General features: G+C 35.6%; 1 protein-coding gene across 3 annotated transcripts; it reads right to left on the reverse strand.

Annotated features, from left to right (window-relative positions):
* Positions 1-1,659: 1,659 nt before the first annotated feature.
* LOC117327334 (copine-3-like) lies at positions 1,660-26,838 on the reverse strand (the record flags this gene model as incomplete). Of its 3 annotated transcripts, none has more annotated exon segments than XM_033884264.1 (16): positions 1,660-1,858; positions 3,902-4,103; positions 4,336-4,461; positions 5,055-5,165; positions 5,813-5,965; positions 6,711-6,884; positions 7,603-7,659; positions 15,464-15,542; positions 15,735-15,824; positions 17,072-17,137; positions 18,427-18,447; positions 22,957-23,034; positions 23,728-23,828; positions 24,845-24,969; positions 25,506-25,618; positions 26,809-26,838. In XM_033884264.1, coding segments are annotated over 16 exon segments (1,654 nt in total), but the record flags the coding sequence as incomplete, so codon positions are not given.

Consider the following 26,838-nt stretch of genomic DNA (forward strand, 5'->3'; position numbering starts at 1 on the left):
AACAGCCAGGGCCATATGAGGACGAGTGTCAATGAGACACCAACAGCCAGGGCAATATGAGGACGAGTGTCAATGGGACACCAACAGCCAGGGCCATATGAGGACGAGTGTCAATGAGACACCAACGGCCAGGGCCATATGAGGACGAGTGTCAATGAGACACCAACAGCCAGGGCCATATGAGGACGAGTGTCAATGAGACACCATCAGCCAGGGCCATATGAGGACGAGTGTCAATGAGACACCAACAGCAATGTCCATATGAGGACGAGTGTCAATGAGACACCAACAGCCAGGGCCATATGAGGACGAGTGTCAATGAGACACCAACAGCCAGGGCCATATGAGGACGAGTGCCAATGAGACACCAACAGCAATGGCCATATGAGGACGAGTGTCAATGAGACACCAACAGCAATGGCCATATGAGGACGAGTGTCAATGAGATACCAACAGCCAGGGCCATATGAGGACGAGTGTCAATGAGACACCAACAGCCAGGGCCATATGAGGACGAGTGTCAATGAGACACCAACAGCAAGGGCCACATGAGGACGAATGTAAATGGGAAACCAACAGCCAGGACCATATGAGGACGAGTGTCAAAGAAAAAAGACAGAATAGAGGAAAGAGAGGAAAGATTTAAGATCCCAAGTGTTGCAATGGGGACAGAAAATACATGTTCCTCTCTTCAATGTCCCCTAAATAAAAGGCACGGCAGAAAATCCCCGATTCTTCTGGGAGTCCTCATTTAGTTGTCTCTTACTACATGCAGTGATATGCAGCAGGTATATGCTTTCCCAACTCCTGCATGGGTACCTGCCATGTAGATCTAGGCCAAATCCAAGCTAATGCTCTTAACTGAGTATGGGAAGTGACCAAGTTACCACTCGTAATCAATACTATCTACAATATTACACTACGCTTCATATTGACGGAGAAAAATATTGTATTTTCAATAACATCAAGGTAACAACCATAAGCTTTAGGTTTTATTTATTGGCATACAAATTTAATAAAACACAAATATATATGAAAAATATGAAATATGTACAAAAATATTCAAATAGAATTAGTAGCTGAAAGATTAATTTATATTTTTCATATTTTACAATATCAGACAAAATGTCGAATATCAAAGTCACATACATGTAGATATCAAATTAACAGCAGATTTACTTATACAAATGATTATACTGTATTAACCCGCTACATGTCTTTCAAAAGAGAAGAGATGACATTCCAGTTACCTCTGTTTTATAAATTATAACTTATTGCATACAACTAGTCCCTAGCAAAAATGATGATATTACTTAAAATGCAATATCAATGCATTATTGGACAAGAAATATTAAGTAGATGTCAATTACGTCATGGAGATTCTGGTATAAGGCTTTTTCTTGGCAATGAGATTATATTTCCTATCATCGAAGAGCGGCAAATGCATACATGTGGCAAATACGCTTGCTATAAAATTTTTATTTCACCCTAAAACACAGAAATAAGGCGGATGAATGCGTTGTAGTTCTGAGTGCACGATGGAGAATAGTGCAAGAGTTCATGATTATTTGAAATATTTTTTTTTATTTCCCCCTCTTTCTGTCTTGTATTGGATCGTGCATTTCCGTTACTTCCGCTTTTAATCTTTTCCTTTTTTTCCTGTCTGTATACCAGTTTCCTTTCCCTCTATCTTGTTATAAATCGTAATACTATTTCATCACTTTCCTGGGTTAGATTGTACCACCAAGCGAAAATGTGGAGTTGAACATGCTGTGTCGCTCTGTTGAGTTGTGGATGGCGTGGGGCTTTCCGGTCTTGCTGACGTCGATGGCAGCACCACATGTGGGACACATAGGCTCTACAAGTGAAATTCAAGTCAATATGTAACAACCAGAATGGAATGAATAGGAATCACTAAGTTTCTGAATTTATAAGACTAAAACTAAAGCCCCCCCCCCCCCCCCCCCCCCCCCCCCCACACACACACCCCACACACACACACACATAGAAGACACTACACGCATGCACCTCGCACTCAATGGTTACCGTCCGAAGGATTTTAGAGGACATCTAAACAATACAAATCAAATCAAACAAAATTAGATAACGATGGTAACGCTTTATCGATATATACTTCGTGGTACATACACAGCCAACCAGTATATAATGTGTTTATAATTCAGATGAATAGTCGTCAATGAGCTAACCTTCTGAACCGGAAGTACTTACGGAAGTATTTTTTGAGTGACATCACTAGCAGTTCCCGCGTTATCATTTAATGTTAAATATGTGTATGAGACACAGAGTTTTAATGGAATGACAATATGTACTGTTGTTAACATCAGAATTGTATCATTGATGCCTTATTTCAGTGTCTGTTTGAATGAATATTGTGAATTTGTTTACCTTTGTTTTCTTGTGCAATGATATTGGGATGCATTTTTTGGGTTGTGATGAGTACTTCTTCAAATGAGGATATTTACTAACATACCTTGACCGCCGATTTGATATGTAATTATTTAAAGTGGTCACAGAAAAATAAGCATTCCCTACCTAGGGAGTGTGACAAAGAAATATCAACCATTGGGGAAATTCATGAATGTCAAACCGTCGGCAAGCCTCGGGTTGGACATTCATGTATTCCCCATCGGCTTGAGATTGCTTTGTCACACCCCCAAGGCAGGGAAAGATTCTATTATTCATTTCAGATGTAGCAAGTGACGTTTTGTTTCTCTGTTTTTGTCTTTGTATACATAATTACAATATAATTTAAAAGGAAATATGATAACGACCGTCTCATGTTCTATATTCTCCAGATGGGTAGCACGATAATAAGGCTTATCAAACTTGTAAGGTATTTCTTGTTGATTAAATGCACTACAGTCTTTGATGTTAATCTTCAATAATTAGTCAAGTATAGAAAATGGGTCATAGCACCAAACGGAATAGGCGAATATTACTGTTATCAAACTTGTCTGAGCTTTCATGGTAATTGAGCTTCGGATTAATAACTTTGAAGTTGAACTGTCAATGATCACTCAATATATCAAGTGGACATATCGAACACAGGCTGACGTACCATCTAAAGGTACATCTCATTTACAGTGGAGTCTTCTATTGATTTGGTTTGGTTTGGTTTATTTTGTTTAACGTCCTATTAACAGCTAAGGTCATTTAAGGACGGCCTCCCGTGCGTGCGACATGCATGCGTGTGGTGAGTGCGTATGTGAGAACTATACTTATATATACTAGAATTTATATTTTATTTTATAGTAATACAAACACCGAATACATACTAAACGTTAAATTGTAGTGTTAACTATTTGTTATGAGTGCATTTCTCGCCTTACTCGTGTTTACTATGTTATAAACGACTTACTCTTGTTTACTATGTTATGAACGCCTTACTCTTGATTTCTTTGTTATGAACGCCTCAATCGTGTTAACTATGTTATGAACGCCTTACTCTTGTTTACTTTGTTATGAACGCCTTACTCTTGTTTACTATGTTATGAACGCCTTACTCTTGTTTACTATGTTATGAACGCCTTACTCTTGTTTACTATGTTATGAACGCCTTACTCTTGATTACTTTGTTATGAACGCCTCAATCGTGTTTACTATGTTATGAACGCCTTACTCTTGTTTACTATGTTATGAACGCCTTACTCTTGTTTACTATGTTATGAACGCCTTACTCTTGATTACTTTGTTATGAACGCCTCAATCGTGTTTACTATGTTATGAACGCCTCAATCGTGTTTACTATGTTATGAACGCCTTACTCTTGATTTCTTTGTTATGAACGCCTCAATCGTGTTTACTATGTTATAAACGCCTTACTATTGTTTACTATGTTATGAACGCCTTACTCTTGTTTACTATGTTATGAACGCCTTACTCGTATGTTTGACAGACATGGCGCTGATCCTGGACTTTGATCTTGCTAATTGATCGTCTGTCTCCACGGTCGGCGTTGATAAAATTGCCTCCCATGGAACAGAGTTGAGTTGATCGTGACGTCGAATCTTCGGCTTGTTGGGCTCCACATTTTTATAAAACTGTAGAACATGTTTGGACAGCACAGTCATGACGTCACGTTTCTAAAGCCAAACAAACAAGCATGTATGAAAGGTCGTAGAATAATTCGTGCACTGTATATTATATTATATGTTGACCAACGCAAAGTGTGTAACGTAAGAAGTAAATGCGGACAAAATATTACACCTTAGGTAAAGAAATGTAACATCAATACATGTTAAAAGTTATATGTCATAAAAACGCTACCATAACATGTCTGTTGGGACAGGCGAAATAGAATGCATCAACACGTACCAAGATTTTGTCCCCATCAGTGTCTCCGACCTCCTTCACATATGGTAAGAAATGTGTGTTTTGACGCTCAGAACTTCTTCCCGTTTTCTCGAGCTTGAGTAGACCAGCACTATCACTGAAATAATCCTGTTGAATTTTGAACAATTTATATTTAAAAAAACTTAATCTTGCCTGTTTTAATCATTTTCATTGGCTTAAAATTTAGGTTATCAGTCAATAACGTAAGAATGACGTCACCCTTTGCAACGTCAATTTTGATTGGCTGATACAGTGGCGTATTAATTTCTAAGAGAAATGAGTCCATCAATAAAAGGGATTGTGTAGAGTGGATTAAATTATAATGATACAGTTTTCATGTTTTACGGATTGTACTCTCAGTATGTATGTTCTACAATGATTATCTAGTCTATACCACATTGATCTATTTACCATAATTTGTAAAATGCTAGCCAAGGGGTCTTGGTATAGATTCCCAACTCGAGGTCCATATAGATATATGTGGATTATATAAAAAAAAAACATATACGGACTGTGGGCTAGGAATGGGTGGCAAGTCCCTGTGTTGTTACATATAAATGAAGACATAGGTAAGGAATTCGTGGCAAGTCCCTGTTCTATAATACATATATTTGGACAGTTGGTTAGGAATTCGTGCGAAGTCCCTATGATGATAACAAGAGAACTATCTTTAGTCCTACATTCTATATAAGGACACTTACCATGAGAGAGAAGTCGGCTGGTCCAACTCCAACAAACACCACTGACAATGCTCGATGGCTGTTTTCTATAAGACGCTTAATCACATTGTTCATATCGTTGATGACCCCGTCCTACATAAACGAAATAACGTATTTAATATCCTGACTTTATAACAGCAGCATTTTGAGCGGACATGATCAATTGACTGTTGCTCTGACTCTCAATACAGGCGATTGGAGCCCATTTTCAAAACTTGGCATACAACCTTTTTTGATTTTTTTAGAGAGCGTTTTTTTCTTCTAACAACACACCTCAAAATGAAATGGTATTGAGGTATAAAATGATGCTCTTTGTGCTACAGTGTCTTTCTGTAACATTATGACAGAAGATGTAATTTGAAGTATAGTAGAACGCATATCCAATATCGACACAAGTGTATGCATGGGCATATCTAAAGTATGGATTAACAGCAATGCTCAACAATAGTTTTTTTTTTAATTAATTGACACATGGAAAGGCTTTGTTAGCTGATTGTACTACAGTGCATTGTAATGCGCTTAAGAATATCTTATACAAATTAATGACAATTACATGCTTGGAACTTTATATCACCAAACACACACATCGTTTATGTAAAATAACAATGCATGTAAAAGTTACTGCAGTGTTCTTTAACAGACCAAAGAGGAATAGAAATCAATCTAAGAAAGAATCCGGCAAACGCCAAATAAAGTGTACATTTTTCTCCGTTTTATACTGAAGACACGCCGATACTTACCGTTATAACTAGTAGTACTGTATATATATGGTTTTCCTTGGACGAGTTCTGACTCTCCTCTAACGCTACTGCCTTGTCTATAATAGGGGCCAGCATGGTGGGGCCAGAAAACGTTAGAACCGGAAGGATTTCCTTGTACTTCTGAATCACTTCCTGTGTTAGACACACCAAAACGTGATCAATATATATAGACAAAATTATATACTTACTGTTTTTAATTTGATATTTTGTACGAAATCCAGCAGAGAAAAAAAGTGACACGAGCCGTGACGAAATTCAATATAAAATCAGTTAAAAGATATTTGCATAAAAACGTACATGGAAGAAAAAGAAAATCTTCTTCTGCATTTCAACAGGAAGAAGGAATTTCATTTTAACGATATATTTTGTTTAATTTTAAGGTATCACATAAAGTAGCATGTGTATATCATCAAGGTAACGTACAGTAATCAGGATTTTGACGGTACATGTCATTTATTCATCTTCAAATGTAGGTATCATACAGTAACCAGGTTTTTGACGGTTCATGTTAATTACATGTACATATCTTCAAATATAGGTCAAGTACAGTAACCAGGATTTTGACGGTCACATTAATTATACAACTTCAACTGTAGGTCACGTACAGTGATCAGGATGGTTATGGTGCATGTTAACTATACATATTCAAATTTAGGTCACGTACAGTAACCGAGATGGTAATGGTACATGTTTAGGGCATTCACACAGCTATTCTGCCAACGCATAGATAAATGCATTACAATAGTATATTGTTGATTGTGACGGCCTCCTACTGTGATTTACGTGTAATTGAGAACAAATCCGGTTATTCCAGACAATGACTGACGGAAACACGTGCGTTGTTGCAATGATTGGGTTTTGACGTCTTATGTTTTACCTCGATGTCTCGCATGTACGGAGACGTTTTGTCACCGGAGAGCGGGAAACAATGTGATGGATACTCCTTGTCGTTCCATTTGGCGCCAAACCCGTACAGCGCCACCTTCCTATCAAAATTGCAGTCTGAAATCACCCTGCCAACCGTCTGAAGGATGTGGAGATAAGGGTTCACCTAGGGGAAATGACAGGCACTGTATAGTATATTGTGAGACAACTGGGACGAGGGTTCCAAGCAAACGATATCAAATTAACCAAATCCCATGTAGACGCTTTCCGTGTGTTTGAAAATAGCCGCTAAATTGGATTGCAAATGCTTACAAATATTGTTAATTTTCAAAAAATAATATTTTTGTCTGCAATAAAACACATTTACAGATTTCCATGACAACCAAAAATAATAATTGTCAGTACTAATTTCAAATTTGAAATATCGTTGCTTTGTTGAATTGCACACAATGTTAAACGAAACAAACAATGAGATGGGAAAAGCACTTAAATTATCACTTAAGCATATATCTTCTGAATAGAAAAGACAATTATTTGAAACCTTGAAAAGATACAAAATAACTTATCACTGTTTTTCTGATGCTTGAAAACTAGCTTATAAAAGAAACGTTTTTACACTAATCTTGACAATGTCGATAATTTTAATCGCTTATAACTGTTTGGTAGGTTATAGTATTGTATCCAGATAGAGAATGATAATTGTGTAATTAACCAATAAGATTATATCTATTATTATCCTGATAAGGAGAATGGATGTCGCGTGCCTGATGAAAATGTCCTTATGTGTGAATTATGTCACTGTATCCTCTGGTAATGATGTAGACTTATTTGTGCTATAGTCATACATATGACGAAGCCAATAATAACCTGGGTGAAAAACTTACATCGAGGTCCCGGATGTTGTGGAGAGAGTAGATATCGTTAAGACTCCCATTAGAGGCCTGCCAAATAGAAAAAATCCAACATCCAGCATTTCCAACTAAATAGGAAATTACAACAATTAGGCTAGTTTCGATCAACAAGTGTGTGGGGAGGACCAGTTATCAGATAAATTAGTCTAATTTCGCCAGTTTGAACAGGAAACCATTTTTATACAATGAAAATGGTCCCGCCTGAAGCTATTTAGTGCCAATGTCACAGGATGATCAGATTCTGGCTCCAATTAGACGTTTGTAATGATAGAGCTCGTCACGACATGAGCACTACAGCTACAACCAAAGCCAAGAAACACGCCATCCGTTTATTGCATTTTACGAAATAAATGGATGTGTTATGTCTTGATAGTTTGAGTTTGAAAGGACATTTACAAGATTATTGATACTCATCACACCGAGTGGAAAGTGTAAGGGAAATGTAAGTTTCTGTCAAGATGAATACGCTGATCTTTGATGATAAGTCTGGCAAGATGAATACGCTGATCTTTGATGATCAATCTGGCAAGATGAATACACTGATCTTTGATGATCAGTCTGGCAAGATGAAAACTTTGAACTGCATTTTCAGGTAGAAATGAATGTAGTTGCCGCATTTGTGTCTCAGGAGATGATATATATATTTGTATGTCTCGGGAGATGATATATCTGTATGTCTCGGGAGATGATATATCTGTGTGTCTCGGGAGATGACATATCTGTGTGTCTCGGGAGATGATATATCTGTGTGTCTTGGGAGATGATATATCTGTGTGTCTTGGAAGATGATATTTCTGTGTGTCTCGGGAGATGATATATATTTGTGTGTCTAGGGAGATGATATTTTTGTGTGTTTTGGGAGATGATATATTTGTGTGTCTCGGGAGATGATATACAATATATATTTGTGTGTCTCAGAAAATGATATATTTGTGTGTCTCGGGAGAAGATATATATATTTGTGTGTCTCGGGAGAAGATATATATATTTGTATGTCTCGGGAGATGATATATATATCTGTGTGTCTCGGGAGATGATATATCCGTGTGTCTTGGGAGATGATATATTTGTGTGTCTCGGGAGATGATATTTTTATGTGTTTTGGGAGATGATATATTTGTGTGTCTCGCGAGATGATATATTTGTGTGTCTCGGGAGATGATATATTTGTATGTCTCGGGAGATGATATATTTGTGTGTCTCGGGAGATGATATTTTTGTGTGTTTTGGGAGATGATATATTTGTGTGTCTCGTGAGATGATATATTTGTGTGTCTAGGGAGATGCTATATTTGTATGTCTCGGGAGATGATATATTTGTGTGTCTCGCGAGATGATATATTTGTGTGTCTCGCGAGATGATATATCTGTGTGTCTTGGGAGATGATATATTTGTATGTCTAGGGAGATGATATATTTGTATGTCTCGGGAGATGATATATATATTTGTGTGTCTAGGGAGATGATATACTTGTGTGTCTAGGGAGATGATATATTTGTGTGTCTAGGGAGATGATATATTTGTGTGTCTAGGGAGATGATATATTTGTGTGTCTAGGGAGATGATATTTTTGTGTGTTTTGGGAGATGATATATGTGTATGTCTCGGGAGATGATATATTTGCATGTCTCGGGAGATGATATATTTGTATGTCTCGGGAGATGATATATGTGTATGTCTCGGGAGATGATATAGTTGTGTGTCTAGGGAAATGATATATTTGTGTGTCTAGGGAGATGATATTTTTGTGTGTTTTGGGAGATGATATATTTGTATGTCTCGGGAGATGATATATGTGTATGTCTCGGGAGATGATATAGTTGTGTGTCTGGGAGATGATATATCTGTGTGTCTCGGGAGATGATATATCTGTGTGTCTCAAGAGATGATATATTTGTGTCTCGGGAGATGATATATTTGTGTGTCTCGGGAGATGATATACAATATATATCTGTGTGTCTCGGGAAATGATATATTTGTGTGTCTCGGGAGATGATATATCTGTGTGTCTTGGGAGATGATATATCTGTGTGTCTCGGGAGATGATATATATTTGTGTGTCTAGGGAGATGATATTTTTGTGTGTTTTGGGAGATGATATATTTGTGTGTCTCGGAAGATGATATACAATATATATCTGTGTGTCTTGGGAGATGATATATTTGTGTGTCTAGGGAGATGATATTTTTGTGTGTTTTGGAAGATGATATATTTGTATGTCTCGGGAGATGATATATTTGTGTGTCTCGGGAGATGATATACAATATATATCTGTGTGTCTCGGGAGATGATATATTTGTGTGTCTCGGGAGATGATATTTTAGTGTGTCTTGGGAGATGATATATTTGTGTGTTTCAGAAGATGATATACTTGTGTGTCTCGGGAGATGATATATTTGTATGTCTCGGGAGATGATATACAATATATATCTGTGTGTCTTGGGAGATGATATATTTGTGTGTCTAGGGAGATGATATTTTTGTGTGTCTCGGGAGAAGATATATATATTTGTATGTCTCGGGAGATGATATATATATCTGTGTGTCTCGGGAGATGATATATCCGTGTGTCTTTGGAGATGATATATTTGTGTGTCTGGAGAGATGATATTTTTGTGTGTTTTGGGAGATGATATATTTGTGTGTCTCGCGAGATGATATATTTGTGTGTCTCGGGAGATGATATATTTGTATGTCTCGGGAGATGATATATTTGTGTGTCTCGGGAGATGATATTTTTGTGTGTTTTGGGAGATGATATATTTGTGTGCCTCGCGAGATGATATATTTGTGTGTCTAGGGAGATGATATATTTGTATGTCTCGGGAGATGATATATTTGTGTGTCTCGCGAGATGATATATTTGTGTGTCTCGCGAGATGATATATCTGTGTGTCTTGGGAGATGATATATATTTGTGTGTCTAGGGAGATGATATATTTGTATGTCTCGGGAGATGATATATTTGTATGTCTCGGGAGATGATATTTATATTTGTGTGTCTAGGGAGATGATATACTTGTGTGTCTAGGGAGATGATATATTTGTGTGTCTAGGGAGATGATATATTTGTGTGTCTAGGGAGATGATATATTTGTGTGTCTAGGGAGATGATATTTTTGTGTGTTTTGGGAGATGATATATGTGTATGTCTCGGGAGATGATATATTTGTATGTCTCGGGAGATGATATATTTGTATGTCTCGGGAGATGATATATGTGTATGTCTCGGGAGATGATATAGTTGTGTGTCTAGGGAAATGATATATTTGTGTGTCTAGGGAGATGATATTTTTGTGTGTTTTGGGAGATGATATATTTGTATGTCTCGGGAGATGATATATGTGTATGTCTCGGGAGATGATATAGTTGTGTGTCTGGGAGATGATATATCTGTGTGTCTCGGGAGATGATATATCTGTGTGTCTCAAGAGATGATATATTTGTGTCTCGGGAGATGATATATCTGTGTGTCTCGGGAGATGATATATATATTTGTGTGTCTCGGGAGATGATATATTTGTGTGTCTTGGGAGATGATATATCTGTGTGTCTAGGGAGATGATATATTTGTATGTCTCGGGAGATGATATATTTGTGTGTCTCGCGAGATGATATATTTGTGTGTCTCGCGAGATGATATATCTGTGTGTCTTGGGAGATGATATATTTGTATGTTTAGGGAGATGATATATTTGTATGTCTCGGGAGATGATATATATATTTGTGTGTCTAGGGAGATGATATACTTGTGTGTCTAGGGAGATGATATATTTGTGTGTCTAGGGAGATGATATATTTGTGTGTCTAGGGAGATGATATATTTGTGTGTCTAGGGAGATGATATTTTTGTGTGTTTTGGGAGATGATATATGTGTATGTCTCGGGAGATGATATATTTGTATGTCTCGGGAGATGATATATGTGTATGTCTCGGGAGATGATATAGTTGTGTGTCTAGGGAAATGATATATTTGTGTGTCTAGGGAGATGATATTTTTGTGTGTTTTGGGAGATGATATATTTGTATGTCTCGGGAGATGATATATGTGTATGTCTCGGGAGATGATATAGTTGTGTGTCTGGGAGATGATATATCTGTGTGTCACGGGAGATGATATATCTGTGTGTCTCAAGAGATGATATATTTGTGTCTCGGGAGATGATATATCTGTGTGTCTCGGGAGATGATATATATATTTGTGTGTCTCGAGAGATGATATATTTGTGTGTCTCGGGAGATGATATATCTGTGTGTCTTGGAGATGATATATCTGTGTGTCTCGGGAGATGATATATATTTGTGTGTCTAGGGAGATGATATTTTTGTGTGTTTTGGGAGATGATATATTTGTGTGTCTCGGAAGATGATATACAATATATATCTGTGTGTCTTGGGAGATGATATATTTGTGTGTCTAGGGAGATGATATTTTTGTGTGTTTTGGAAGATGATATATTTGTATGTCTCGGGAGATGATATATTTGTGTGTCTCGGGAGATGATATACAATATATATCTGTGTGTCTCGGGAGATGATATATTTGTGTGTCTCGGGAGATGATATTTTTGTGTGTCTTGGGAGATGATATATTTGTGTGTTTCAGAAGATGATATACTTGTGTGTCTCGGGAGATGATATATTTGTATGTCTCGGGAGATGATATACAATATATATCTGTGTGTCTTGGGAGATGATATATTTGTGTGTCTAGGGAGATGATATTTTTGTGTGTCTCGGGAGAAGATATATATATTTGTATGTCTCGGGAGATGATATATATATCTGTGTGTCTCGGGAGATGATATATCCGTGTGTCTTTGGAGATGATATATTTGTGTGTCTGGGGAGATGATATTTTTGTGTGTTTTGGGAGATGATATATTTGTGTGTCTCGCGAGATGATATATTTGTGTGTCTCGGGAGATGATATATTTGTATGTCTCGGGAGATGATATATTTGTGTGTCTCGGGAGATGATATTTTTGTGTGTTTTGGGAGATGATATATTTGTGTGCCTCGCGAGATGATATATTTGTGTGTCTAGGGAGATGATATATTTGTATGTCTCGGGAGATGATATATTTGTGTGTCTCGCGAGATGATATATTTGTGTGTCTCGCGAGATGATATATCTGTGTGTCTTGGGAGATGATATATATTTGTGTGTCTAGGGAGATGATATATTTGTATGTCTAGGGAGATGATATATTTGTATGTCTCGGGAGATGATATTTATATTTGTGTGTCTAGGGAGATGATATACTTGTGTGTCTAGGGAGATGATATATTTGTGTGTCTAGGGAGATGATATATTTGTGTGTCTAGGGAGATGATATATTTGTGTGTCTAGGGAGATGATATTTTTGTGTGTTTTGGGAGATGATATATGTGTATGTCTCGGGAGATGATATATTTGTATGTCTCGGGAGATGATATATTTGTATGTCTCGGGAGATGATATATGTGTATGTCTCGGGAGATGATATAGTTGTGTGTCTAGGGAAATGATATATTTGTGTGTCTAGGGAGATGATATTTTTGTGTGTTTTGGGAGATGATATATTTGTATGTCTCGGGAGATGATATATGTGTATGTCTCGGGAGATGATATAGTTGTGTGTCTGGGAGATGATATATCTGTGTGTCTCGGGAGATGATATATCTGTGTGTCTCAAGAGATGATATATTTGTGTCTCGGGAGATGATATATCTGTGTGTCTCGGGAGATGATATATATATTTGTGTGTCTCGGGAGATGATATATTTGTGTGTCTTGGGAGATGATATATCTGTGTGTCTAGGGAGATGATATATTTGTATGTCTCGGGAGATGATATATTTGTGTGTCTCGCGAGATGATATATTTGTGTGTCTCGCGAGATGATATATCTGTGTGTCTTGGGAGATGATATATTTGTATGTTTAGGGAGATGATATATTTGTATGTCTCGGGAGATGATATATATATTTGTGTGTCTAGGGAGATGATATACTTGTGTGTCTAGGGAGATGATATATTTGTGTGTCTAGGGAGATGATATATTTGTGTGTCTAGGGAGATGATATATTTGTGTGTCTAGGGAGATGATATTTTTGTGTGTTTTGGGAGATGATATATGTGTATGTCTCGGGAGATGATATATTTGTATGTCTCGGGAGATGATATATGTGTATGTCTCGGGAGATGATATAGTTGTGTGTCTAGGGAAATGATATATTTGTGTGTCTAGGGAGATGATATTTTTGTGTGTTTTGGGAGATGATATATTTGTATGTCTCGGGAGATGATATATGTGTATGTCTCGGGAGATGATATAGTTGTGTGTCTGGGAGATGATATATCTGTGTGTCTCGGGAGATGATATATCTGTGTGTCTCGGGAGATGATATACTTGTGTCTAGGGAGATGATATATTTGTGTGTCTAGGGAGATGATATATTTGTGTGTCTAGGGAGATGATATATTTGTGTGTCTAGGGAGATGATATTTTTGTGTGTTTTGGGAGATGATATATGTGTATGTTCTCGGAGATGATATATTTGTATGTCTCGGGGATGATATATTTGTGATGTCTCGGGAGATGATATATGTGTATGTCTCGGGAGATGATATAGTTGTGTGTCTAGGGAAATGATATATTTGTGTGTCTAGGGAGATGATATTTTTGTGTGTTTTGGGAGATGATATATTTGTGTGTCTGGGAGATGATATATCTGTGTGTCTCGGGAGATGATATATCTGTGTGTCTCAAGAGATGATATATTTGTGTCTCGGGAGATGATATATCTGTGTGTCTCGGGAGATGATATATATATTTGTGTGTCTCGGGAGATGATATATTTGTGTGTCTCGGGAGATGATATATCTGTGTGTCTTGGGAGATGATATATCTGTGTGTCTCGGGAGATGATATATATTTGTGTGTCTAGGGAGATGATATTTTTGTGTGTTTTGGGAGATGATATATTTGTGTGTCTCGGGAGATGATATACAATATATATCTGTGTGTCTTGGGAGATGATATATTTGTGTGTCTAGGGAGATGATATTTTTGTGTGTTTTGGAAGATGATATATTTGTATGTCTCGGGAGATGATATATTTGTGTGTCTCGGGAGATGATATACAATATATATCTGTGTGTCTCGGGAGATGATATATTTGTGTGTCTCGGGAGATGATATTTTTGTGTGTCTTGGGAGATGATATATTTGTGTGTTTCAGAAGATGATATACTTGTGTGTCTCGGGAGATGATATATTTGTATGTCTCGGGAGATGATATACAATATATATCTGTGTGTCTTGGGAGATGATATATTTGTGTGTCTAGGGAGATGATATTTTTGTGTGTTTTGGGAGATGATATATTTGTGTGTCTCGGGAGATGATATACAATATATATCTGTGTGTCTTGGGAGATGATATATTTGTAGTTCTCGGGAGATGATATATGTGTATGTTTCAGGAAATGATATATTTATGTGCGTCAAGAGATGATATATTTGAAATACTAGTATTTATTTTATAAGTAATTATCGTTAATGATAATTTTGTAGAAATAAAACATATATATTTACCATCAACCATGTACATGTATATATATATACGATAATCTATTTACCTCTCATATGAAATGAAACACAATTAACGTATAAACCATTATTTACTCAAATAATATATATAGCCAGACCATCACCATTACTATGACTTATTTTATCAAGATGTTCTTTACGATTGAAAGCCTATCGCTAGGTTACCTCTTACCAATATAGAGTAAGGGTTTGTGGACTACATTCTGATTACAATCTCGTACTGAAATAGACTTACCGTGAAATCTATGGCGACCATGAGGTTGAGGTGTAGCCCCCCTCTGAGGTAGTCAATCAGTGTGTGTAGTCTGTCAACTCTACAAGAAAAATAACAAATAAACAACAAGCTAGCTGTCCCTCTACATCTGAAATAATAAATACAGCATGTTTAATTATATTCAACGTGTATTTCGACTTCCCTTATTAACTAAAGGAACAATTAGTGGATATATATGATTATATTTTATTCAAAGCAGAGAGATGCTTTAATTGACTGGCATCAAACTTACCTAAACTTGATAATGCGGAGGTCCCATTTGTGTTTGTTCTGGTCCTTGGGATTTTTCAGTGGGAGGGTGATAAAACTGTCCGTCCGGGTCCTGTGTGACACGATTACAAGGTAAACATACCAAGGGAAATAACTGACTGATTAACCATTCAAATATCATTACAGTGTTGTTCCGACAGTTTTCCAAACGAGGGATAAAACAGTGAAGGGATATGCCTTACAACACCATCAACAGCGGAAGGTCAATGGAATCACTATTCATGCTTAGTGAGTCCTGCTATTCCATTAAGTAGGTTTGACGATATATGAACATAGATGGGACACCAGGGCAGTATCGGGTGTAATGTGGCTCCCTAAAGTAAACTTGGGGATTTGTTTAGACGTCAGTAAATAAGCCCGGATGGGGCACGATGCTACCATGATGGCGTTTCTTCAGTCATGTATCATCGGACGTAAGTAACTAATCAAAGAACCAGCCAATCGGATACGTCAGCACAATTAACGAAAAGCACAAACAAACGTTTTGATTGTCCTGTTACTAAAACATACATCTGAAAAAAGTAAACTATACTAAAATAAACTACACGTTACGGAAACAACTCAAGATACACAACTACATCAAATAACGGCAAACAATATCAAAATTTACGGAAACAACTGAAGATAAACAACTGAATAAGACTACGGCAAACAGTACTTCACTTCACGGAGACAACTAAACCATACAACAGCAAACAATTTTTAACTTCATGAAAACAATTAAAGATAAACAACTAAATCATACTACGGCAAAGAGTGTTAAACATTAAGGAAACAACTGAAGATAAACAACTTAAGATAAACAGTTAATCATACAACGGCAAACTATGTTAAACTTTACGGAAACATGGATTCGACGAGAGAAATATGGATATAGAAGATACCGAATGTATATAGGTAATTTCCACCAAAACAATAAACAGTATGGTGTATCAATCAATTAATTGATCAGATAAATCTTCTAATGCTACAAAATCAAAGGTTTCATTAGAATGAAGGGAAAAGAATTGGCCTTGTATGTATAAAGTATGAGTGTTAATTAGTTACTGGTTTACTGCCTTTATGACTCCGTCTATTGCTTGGTTTCGTCTCACCGACTACAGACAATATACATGATAGTGTAAAGCGACCAAACCTGGGCCACGCGGATTCCGATGGCCTCCGAGAAAACCACAAAAACTACTGATCCACGTGACACTTGACTCAACTTTGTGTTGTAATAACATTATATATATATGCCGCCATGACATTAGTTTTTTTGGACGTTAATCTCAAAACAATCACGAAATGTGAACTTACGTATCCTTTTTGTGGAGATCACCCAAAGTGGTTGACACGTCGCCGATCAATTCGATCTTCGGTCCACTGAAAAATAAAGGCGGGTTAACTGCGATAATTTCTTCAACTCATTTCATTAATTACTAATAAATATTCAAAGTTGGTGTTGCTTATATAGATCGGTCATATTTGGCTTTTCATTATTCTCAAACGTGCAAATAATAATAATAAAACAAAACATATGGAATATATATACAACACAAATCACAAATATGGCTGATTAACTGCACTCTTTTTCATCAAACTTGTATCCTAGTGACGAAAAACAAGACATGCGTCATGGTACATATGACAAAGGCGAATAATCGACCACGATAAGGACTTTGCAGACTTTACTTGTCATCAACACATGCACGCAAGTAGTTCTAAAGCACAATTTGCTATACAATTTACACTCACATGCATATATCAAATACACATATGATTATGTTGTGGGCGTCTCAAGCACACTAATAAGCAACAACATGCATATCTTAACGCAACGGCATATTTGATATATCTTATACATTGTATATACGATATAAAAGCACAGGATCAGACAACAGAATCATCAGGTATATTAACGATAATTTAACACGCCAAGCTTATCATACAAGGAAATATAATGTCTCCTACTGATATCAGATTGACAAGTTTAAAAGTTTCATCAACAACATAAGCCCCCTGAAACCTAATGTTGGATGTTTTTTTCATCCGCAATCGTTATATGTAATGATTACCGTAATGCTGGGGAGACTCGACTTAACCGTTATGTAAAAACGCTAGGTTGGGAAAGCAATGAAGTGACTATCTAGAAAAAGAAAATTCAACTGTGCAACTTATATATCCCATCCGACAAATTTGTATTCAATTAATTGAGCTCTCTACATTTTCACTACAAAACCTGTCAAAATGAAAGTTTTCTGAGTCATGTTATAAAAAAGGATCGTATATTTGTTTTCATTTCATATGACATTTCCTTAAACTAATATTGAAAATTCAATTTTTTCCTCACCAAATCTAGGGCAAAAAAGAAAGCTCCAAGACTCCTTTCATAAATTCTAATATATATAGAAAACTAGCATCCTATATATATGTTTAGTCAATCCATTGAGGTCATATTCCTAAAGTAAATAATGTAACTTGGTAAAGGTAACTAAGGTCGAAGTTTAAAGATTAAAGTACCCAGTCCCCATTTAATATTATGTTAGATTCCCGTTATAATATATCATTTGATTATCACAACTGGATACCAAATGTGACGCACGGGATAGAGAGGTCGACAAGCGCGCAGACCTATAGCAATGCATTAATATCGCTATGTAATGCTCACTTACTCTGCATCCTTAGGCAGTGGTCTGTAAAAGTTAATTATATCCCAAATCATCAGCCTAATACTTGTACCTCGAACATGTAATAACATTAATATATACACAGCATGAGCAAGTAATCATATTAACATGCAGACCATGAGCAAGTAATCATATTGAAATGCAAACCATCGGCAGGCATCACTGAAATCAATCAAACAAAGAGTTAAAGGGGTAGAACTGACTGGAATAAACGAAAACATGTTTTCTATGAACGCGTGTAATAATAATTATATATTTTTTGCGCTACACAGTATAAATAAATTGTTTGTGATATACAGTATAAACCTACAGTTGTTTGTGATGTACAGTATATACCTGTTGTTGTTTGTGATGTACAGTACATACCTATTGTTGTTTGTGATGTACACTATAAACATATTGTTGTTTGTGATGTACAGTATGGACCTATTGTTTGTGATGTACAGTTTAGACTTATTGTTGTTTGTGATGTACAATACATACCTATTGCTGTTTGTGATGTACAGTATAGACCTATTGTTGTTTGTGATATACAGTATAGACCTATTGTTGTTTGTAATGTACAGTATAGACTTATTGTTGTTTGTGATGTACAGTATAGACCTATTGTTGTTCGTTATATACACTATAAACATATTGTTGTTTGTGATGTACAATACAGACATATTGTTGTTTGTGATGTACAGTATATACTTATTGTTGTTTGTGATGAACACTATAAACATATTGTTGTTTGTGATGTACACTATAAACATATTGTTGTTTGTGATGTACAGTATAGACATATTGTTGTTTGTGATGTACAGTATAGACCTACTGTTGTTTGTTATATACACTATAAACATATTGTTGTTTGTGATGTACAGTATAGACCTATTGTTGTTTGTGATGTACAGTATAGACCTATTGTTGTTTGTAATGTACAGTATAGACTTATTGTTGTTTGTGATGTACAGTATAGACCTACTGTTGTTTGTTATATACAGTATAGACATATTGTTGTTTGTAATGTACAGTATAGACCTACTGTTGTTTGTGATGTACAGTATAGACCTATTGTTGTTTGTGATATATAGCCCAGACCTATTGTTGTTTGTGATGTACAGTATAGACTTATTGTTGTTTGTGATGTACAGTATAGACCTACTGTTGTTTGCTATATACACTATAAACATATTGTTGTTTGTGATGTACAGTATAGACATATTGTTGTTTGTGATGTACAGTATAGACCTATTGTTGTTTGTGATGTACACTATAAACATATTGTTGTTTGTGATGTACAGTATAGACCTATTGTTGTTTGTGATGTACAGTATAGACCTATTGTTGTTTGTGATGTACAGTATAGACTTATTGTTGTTTGTGATGTACAGTATAGACCTACTGTTGTTTGTGATGTACAGTAAAGACCTATTGTTGTTTGTGATGTACAATATAGACCTATTGTTGTTTGTGATGTATAGTATAGACTTATTGTTGTTTGTGATGTACAGTATAGACCTACTGTTGTTTGTTATATACACTATAAACATATTGTTGTTTGTGATGAACAGTATAGACCTATTGTTGTTTGTGATGTACAGTATAGACCTATTGTTGTTTGTGATGTACACTATAAACATATTGTTGTTTGTGATGTACAGTAAAGACCTATTGTTGTTTGTGATGTACAATATAGACCTATTGTTGTTTGTGATGTACAGTATAGACCTATTGTTGTTTGTGATGTACATATAGACCATATTGTTGTTTGTGATGTACAGTATAGACCTACTGTTGTTTGTGATGTACAGTATAGACCTACTGTTGTTTGTGATGTACAGTATAGACCTATTGTTGTTTGTGATGTACAGTATAGACCTATTGTTGTTTGTGATGTACAGTATAGACCTATTGTTGTTTGTGATGTACAGTATAGACCTATTGTTGTTTGTGATGTACAGTATAGACCTACTGTTGTTTGTGATGTACAGTATAGACCTATTGTTGTTTGTGATGTACAGTATAGACCTATTGTTGTTTGTGATGTACAGTATAGACCTATTGTTGTTTGTTATATACAGTATAGACCTATTGTTGTTTGTGATGTACAGTATAGACATATTGTTGTTTGTGATGTACAGTATAGACCTATTGTTGTTTGTGATGTACAGTATAGACCTATTGTTGTTTGTTATATACACTATAAACCTATTGTTGGTTGTGATTTACAGTACAGGCCTATTGTTGTTTGTGATGTACAGTACAGGCCTATTGTTGTTTGTGATGTACAGTATAGACTTATTGTTGTTTGTGATGTACAGTATAGACCTATTGTTGTTTGTGATGTACAGTATAGGCCTATTGTTGTTTATGATGTACGGTATAGACCTATTGTTGTTTGTGATGTACAATATAGACTTATTGTTGTTTGTGATGTACAGTATAGACCTATTGTTGTTTGTGATGTACAGTACAGGCCTATTGTTGTTTGTGATAAACAGAATATTTTTTCATATATAAACCATTTTTATTTAGGATAAAAACATTTATTCACATATAAACGATGGTGATAAGATATCAGATCTATTGGAGAAGACAACTGTGCTACCAGACAGACGTGGGTCTATCTTTAGCTAAAAGAACGCTACCAAAATTGTGGTTAGGTACAAAGGCCTTTATTAATACAGATAGTGACAAACCGTGAGTGTTTGTCCATGCCATGCAATCCATCACCCAACGCTTACTATATAAATATCATTTCTTTCTAAAACCCATGTCATTATGCAATATGCATTCCTGGAGAATCATCAAGACAGCGTCTCCCAATTTAGCTGCTTTCTTCTTTCAGGGCAGCTAACATATTATCAAATAGAGCACAAAATGTAATTATCAATTCTGTGACACAATACACCGTGAAAGGGTTGAAGACTGAAACGTGGTGGAACGTAGAGTTCAACATGCTAGTATAACAGTGAATTCATATATGGCCTACGTATTGCCTTTACTTTGAGTACAATAATGGCCGATAAAACGCCTTAAACAAATGCATGCATACATAGTTTGTTCATGAAAGACTACGAAACACTACATGTTAATGTTTCAAGTTGTGTGGTATGTGAAGTAGTTAGGGAAAACCGTTATCGATGGTCTGGTGTTCAAATCGTCTTAATATCAAAAGTGTAAAAGGTCAAAATATCGGTCTTGGTGGACAAAATACCAAAATAGTGAAATCATACACGGTCACGCGGTGTATCAAAGGACAAAATAGCAAAACAATGAAGTCATAGGATTACATTGTCACGTGGTGTATCAACGGACAAAATACCAAAACAGTGAAGTCATATACAGGGACCAATCAACAAAAAAGTCATACAGGCCAACACCGCAGCTTTTTACGGACGAAATTCAAAACAACGAGGCTATAAATGGCTTCATAGTGTCTTAATGGTTAAAATACCAAGGTCATATAAGGCCCACAAGGCAGTTTTAAATGTCCATCAATATTAATACATGACGAAATGCTCAACAACCTGAGCTGTCATAAGGTCAAAAAGCAATACAACGACGTCATGAAGACAATGCGATAATCATAACTGTCATAATAACATATCACAGTGATGTCATACGGCATTCGGCAGTCTTAAAGGTCAAAATATCAACTAAAGAACGTCATACAGGTCCAAATCACAAAGAGAGGGTCAAACAATAGCCGTAACAGTCAAATACGGATATACCAATGTAATATTGGTCCAAATATCAGATGAGGGCCACACAATGACTTTGACTGCAATACACTAATCAAAGTCTTATCAAAGTCCTTACACTTTGGTTGTAACGGTCTGTGAACACATTTTTGGAGACAACATACGACATTGGAACTGTTACGGTCTACTGACGTAAGGAAGTCATATTACAGGGGGAAATACGGTGGAAAGTGAACAAACAGAACACGTGTCAAGAAAGACACGAATGTAGAACAGTTGAATGAACAAAGTCAAAGGGATATAACCAACAGTTAGTAGGGATCCAACTCGACCTACCATTTCAGCCCCGCAACTGTTTGTGGAGTACGATATTTCCTCCTGTTTTACAGCAGGTTAAAGTTAAGTATTTATGTTGTCTTAAAAATTAACTATAGTTAGGCACCATACAGAAGTCATTTGAATACAACACTGACGGATTCAAAGGTAGCATGATGTGCTAGACCGACAGTTGGTGTTAAAAACGAATTGGTACAGTGTATATGAATTTCAAAAGTCGAAAAGAGTACTACGGATGTTTGTATATTAAATACTTATACATGTATACATATATATCGGAATATTGTTTTTATTGGTTATCTATAATTTTGATACCAATAATACATCAGTTTTTAGTTCGACAATCATAAAAATGTCGGTGGTTCTATAAGTCAGACTAAGCCTTATACCAGTTAGCGAAGACAGCTGTTTTAAAATACATAAGAGTAAACTCAAATTACAGAATAATAAATGTTTAAAACACATCACTATTATACATTACTATTATTACCTGTAACATGAAATCTTGAGATTCCTCGTCCAGTCATTATTGCAAAGCTTCTGAAGATTAAACGAAAATGGTCGCCACCTGGTCAATAGAAAATGGATGGAACACGGAAATGTTTTATCAACTTCTTCTTTTCTGAACTTAGGAACTATATTTCGATATTTAAATGATTGTGGAGTTATCGAATATTACAGATTCATTTGATCATTTGATCATTTCAAAACATCTATGTTTAGGTTTATTTTGAATTTTCTAATTTCCCTTTTGGACTTTCACTCTTTTACAACAAGAATGACGAGTCCTAGAAAGACAAAAAAGCTGTTGATGCCCGTAACACAACTGAAGAGTCCTATGTAGACAAACCAACTGTATGATATGTCCCTAACACAGCTTACGAGTCCTCGTAACACCAAATATAATTTCGGTATATACTGTACATATTACTAAATACATTATATTTGAGTATTTAGCTATATCGTGTATACAACCCTCGTCCCCATTTTAAGTTTACATAAAGGCCTGGGACAAGTGGTCTGTAACATCAACCATTTTAAATTCCCTATATCCCAACTCAATATTGTTTGGTCTAAAATGACCATCAAAACATGATCAATTAATCAATCGATCGATCAATCAATGAGATTTTGAAACTTTAAACCCGATGACACCAAAACATCTCCATGTAAAATATCAGGGACATATAATAATTATATGTCCCTGACAATATCAATGCTAGAAATTCCTATGAATTACCATTAGTGATTTATGACGTACCTAGGTTTGTTTGATTTGGGGTACACATCTGAGCGATACACGGGCTGGTAGTTCCCCGAGTCACGTGACAACTCCTTAGAAATCTCAAGGTACACGTCGTGCTAAAGAAACATTGAAACATGTCGTTAGTTTTGAACATCACGTTTGATTATGACATTGGATTTTCCATCTCTTTATGCAGTGAAGTATGCACATTATAGACATACATTTAAAACTATGCAAAATTACAACAAATAAAAAAGCATAAACACGCAACTAAATAAACAATAAATACATTTTAGGTTTCTGTATGAATAGAGCATTATTTGAGCGATTATTTGCAAGGTTCTCTTACATACATTTTTTTTTTCAAAATCAATGTTAGTCAAATTTGATATTTCCTGATAAATTGTATATTAAAGTTAAATATATCATCAAACAAATTTGACTTAGACGTTTTCAATTCATCTAAAAAAAATATAAGATCTTAATCTAGAAAATATCTAGAAGATATCTTATAAAAGTGATTTGTAAGTGTTTCTAACTAAAGTTCCCGTCACCAGAATTGTCTGTCTCCTAAATACTGTAGACTTTATAATACAACGCTATCTTACTATTATGTTTCAATAACAGGTTTGCTACCGGTCTTAATTACATTTCAACTTGATTAAATATTATTTTCGATTTCCTTAATTAATACAAATGAAAGTTGTCAGAAGCGGAGCCATCACCCAAGGCAAACTTGTGATTCAATACTTCTACGATGTTCAGCTCCACTAAAGACCTCTTCTCTTATGGCATAAAGCAGTTTGTCGCGTGTTTCTAAATAGCACCGTTTTAATTGAATCTGGCTCCGGGATTTGGTTAGTTCCTTTATAGAATATTTAATACTATAGCATATTGCTTAGAAGGTTTATGGAAATGAGTGGACTTTTTTCTGATCTGACCTTAGTTATTACCTAATGATCGGCTACACGTTGTATATAATGGCTATCATATATACATAGAGAGTGAGTATATCCTACAAACGATTTATCTATCGATTCTATTTCTTCTAACCATTTAAGTGATGTGAATTACTTTCTGGAAACAATAAGTTGACAAATGTTTAAACGTCACTAAAATCATAATAACCCACCTTTTTACTAAACATGCCCTTAGACTTGTCGAGTTTACGAGCGGTCACGTGGATGTTAACGGTATCCCTTGTTTCCGTCATGATTTCTGATGTGATACTAATAGTTCCTCGGGGTTTAGACGATTCTAGAAAAGTAAAGCAATAGCCCCTTAATGATTGTTTAAGTCATTGCTGTTATTGTAAAATAACACGCATTGACATTACTGACAACCTTGATACGGTCCTGAACGTGCGTGTTATGTTAGTTTGTCAGTAATTGCAATGCGTGTTATAGGATCATAACGCCATTTGCTAGAACATTCATTAGATATATATTTACATTATGATAGACAATTAAATACTTATACTTGGCCCTTTCCTGATGTCAGTCTGTGAAATTCGTGGAGCAGCAAACGCAATATTATCACAATGAATGTTCACGTGACCAAATGGCGTTATAGTCCTATAAAACATACTGTATTGCATTATCAGTTTATTGCCATGACACTTTTTGAATTTTACCTTTGGTTATTTATGTATAATATTTCCTGGCGTTGCTAATCTTTAACTTGAGAATATTTAAATTTACAATAGTAAAACTATGTACAGCTTATCAGTGATTTGTTTTTTGTTGTTTTGTTCTTTTAGGCTTCAGACAACTTTTGAAAGCTCTTTGTCTTACCTTGAATTCGAAGTATTTTGTTGCACGTACACATTGTGTCTTTGGCGCTGATGAGGTCCATGAAATTCAGGTCTACAGATCCCACGAAGTCCTGCAGTTCCAGCTTTGCATTGCTGTGTGAGAACAAAATAGCACAGAACACGGTACTCAATCTGTCTAAATTAATATATATATATTGTCGCTGACACTATGCTACTAACATCACACTAATTATCCTCTAGTACATCTACTCCCTAAGTATAAATTACTCACCAAAAAACATCTCAAAATAATGGTTCAAAATCGTTTGCAATGCATACATCACAACATTGTACAAAATTGATATCGGAAAATGATTTGGTATCCAACTTGGTCAGGGGGAAATGGATCCAAAAGCCAAATGAAACAAAACACACGTTCATATCGTCCAAGATATGTACAAAGCGTCAATCATTAAACGATCGGGGCTCATATTCGTGAAACCATTAACATGCTCAAGCACGAAATCAGTTCTCAATTTTCTTTAAACTCGTTTAAATCGTTAAATAGCTATTTAAACGGAAACCCTAAACATCAAATATAAACTTCTCTTGTAGTATTTCTGAAATGCCTTCAAATCATTGAAAAACAATAATAGTTCAGATGTATAAGTATTTGAGCATGAGAACCATTTGAGGCTAGGATAGTTACAAAGTGAGGACATCATTCGGTGAACCAGTGGTGAGTTATAGTAACATCTTACACATCGTTACTAATAAAAGCGTTAGTGTACACTCAAATTTCTCGACATTTCTTCTGCTGAATTTGACATGTTCTGTATCACATCAGGGAACCTACAGATAGGATAGATATCTTACCATAGTGAATTAAGGTACTAGTGAGATTTTTTGTTTTTAAGTAACCAATTCCAAAATATATCATGTAACAAAAGAAACAAATATCTGCAGTGATTTGGGATTATGTTGGACTGTACACAATAAGTCCATATTAAACACAATTTAAACGAGAAATAATTCTAAGAATTGAACTCAAGATTCAGCTCTTTCACATGATTCTTCAATTTGCTGCTATTAAATATTGCTTCGGTCTCAAACACGGTCTTCTGAGTGTAGAACACACATTCTCCATACTTCCTGGTATCTCTGACAAAACCTCCTTCATAAAACAAAAACTGAAAAAATGGCGCGTGTATGGAGATGAGATAAGATGATGAGATTTTATTTTCACTCAGCCACACTTTGTGTTGAACAAGAGGCCACATTCATACAATGCAGTTATCTATTATATTATTTAACAGTATCTTCGTACATATGGTAGTACATACTTGTAGTCGATGTCGTAGATAGAAAAACGC

The sequence above is a fragment of the Pecten maximus genome, chromosome 5 (assembly GCF_902652985.1).
Source record: "Pecten maximus chromosome 5, xPecMax1.1, whole genome shotgun sequence".
Classification (NCBI taxonomy): domain Eukaryota; kingdom Metazoa; phylum Mollusca; class Bivalvia; order Pectinida; family Pectinidae; genus Pecten; species Pecten maximus.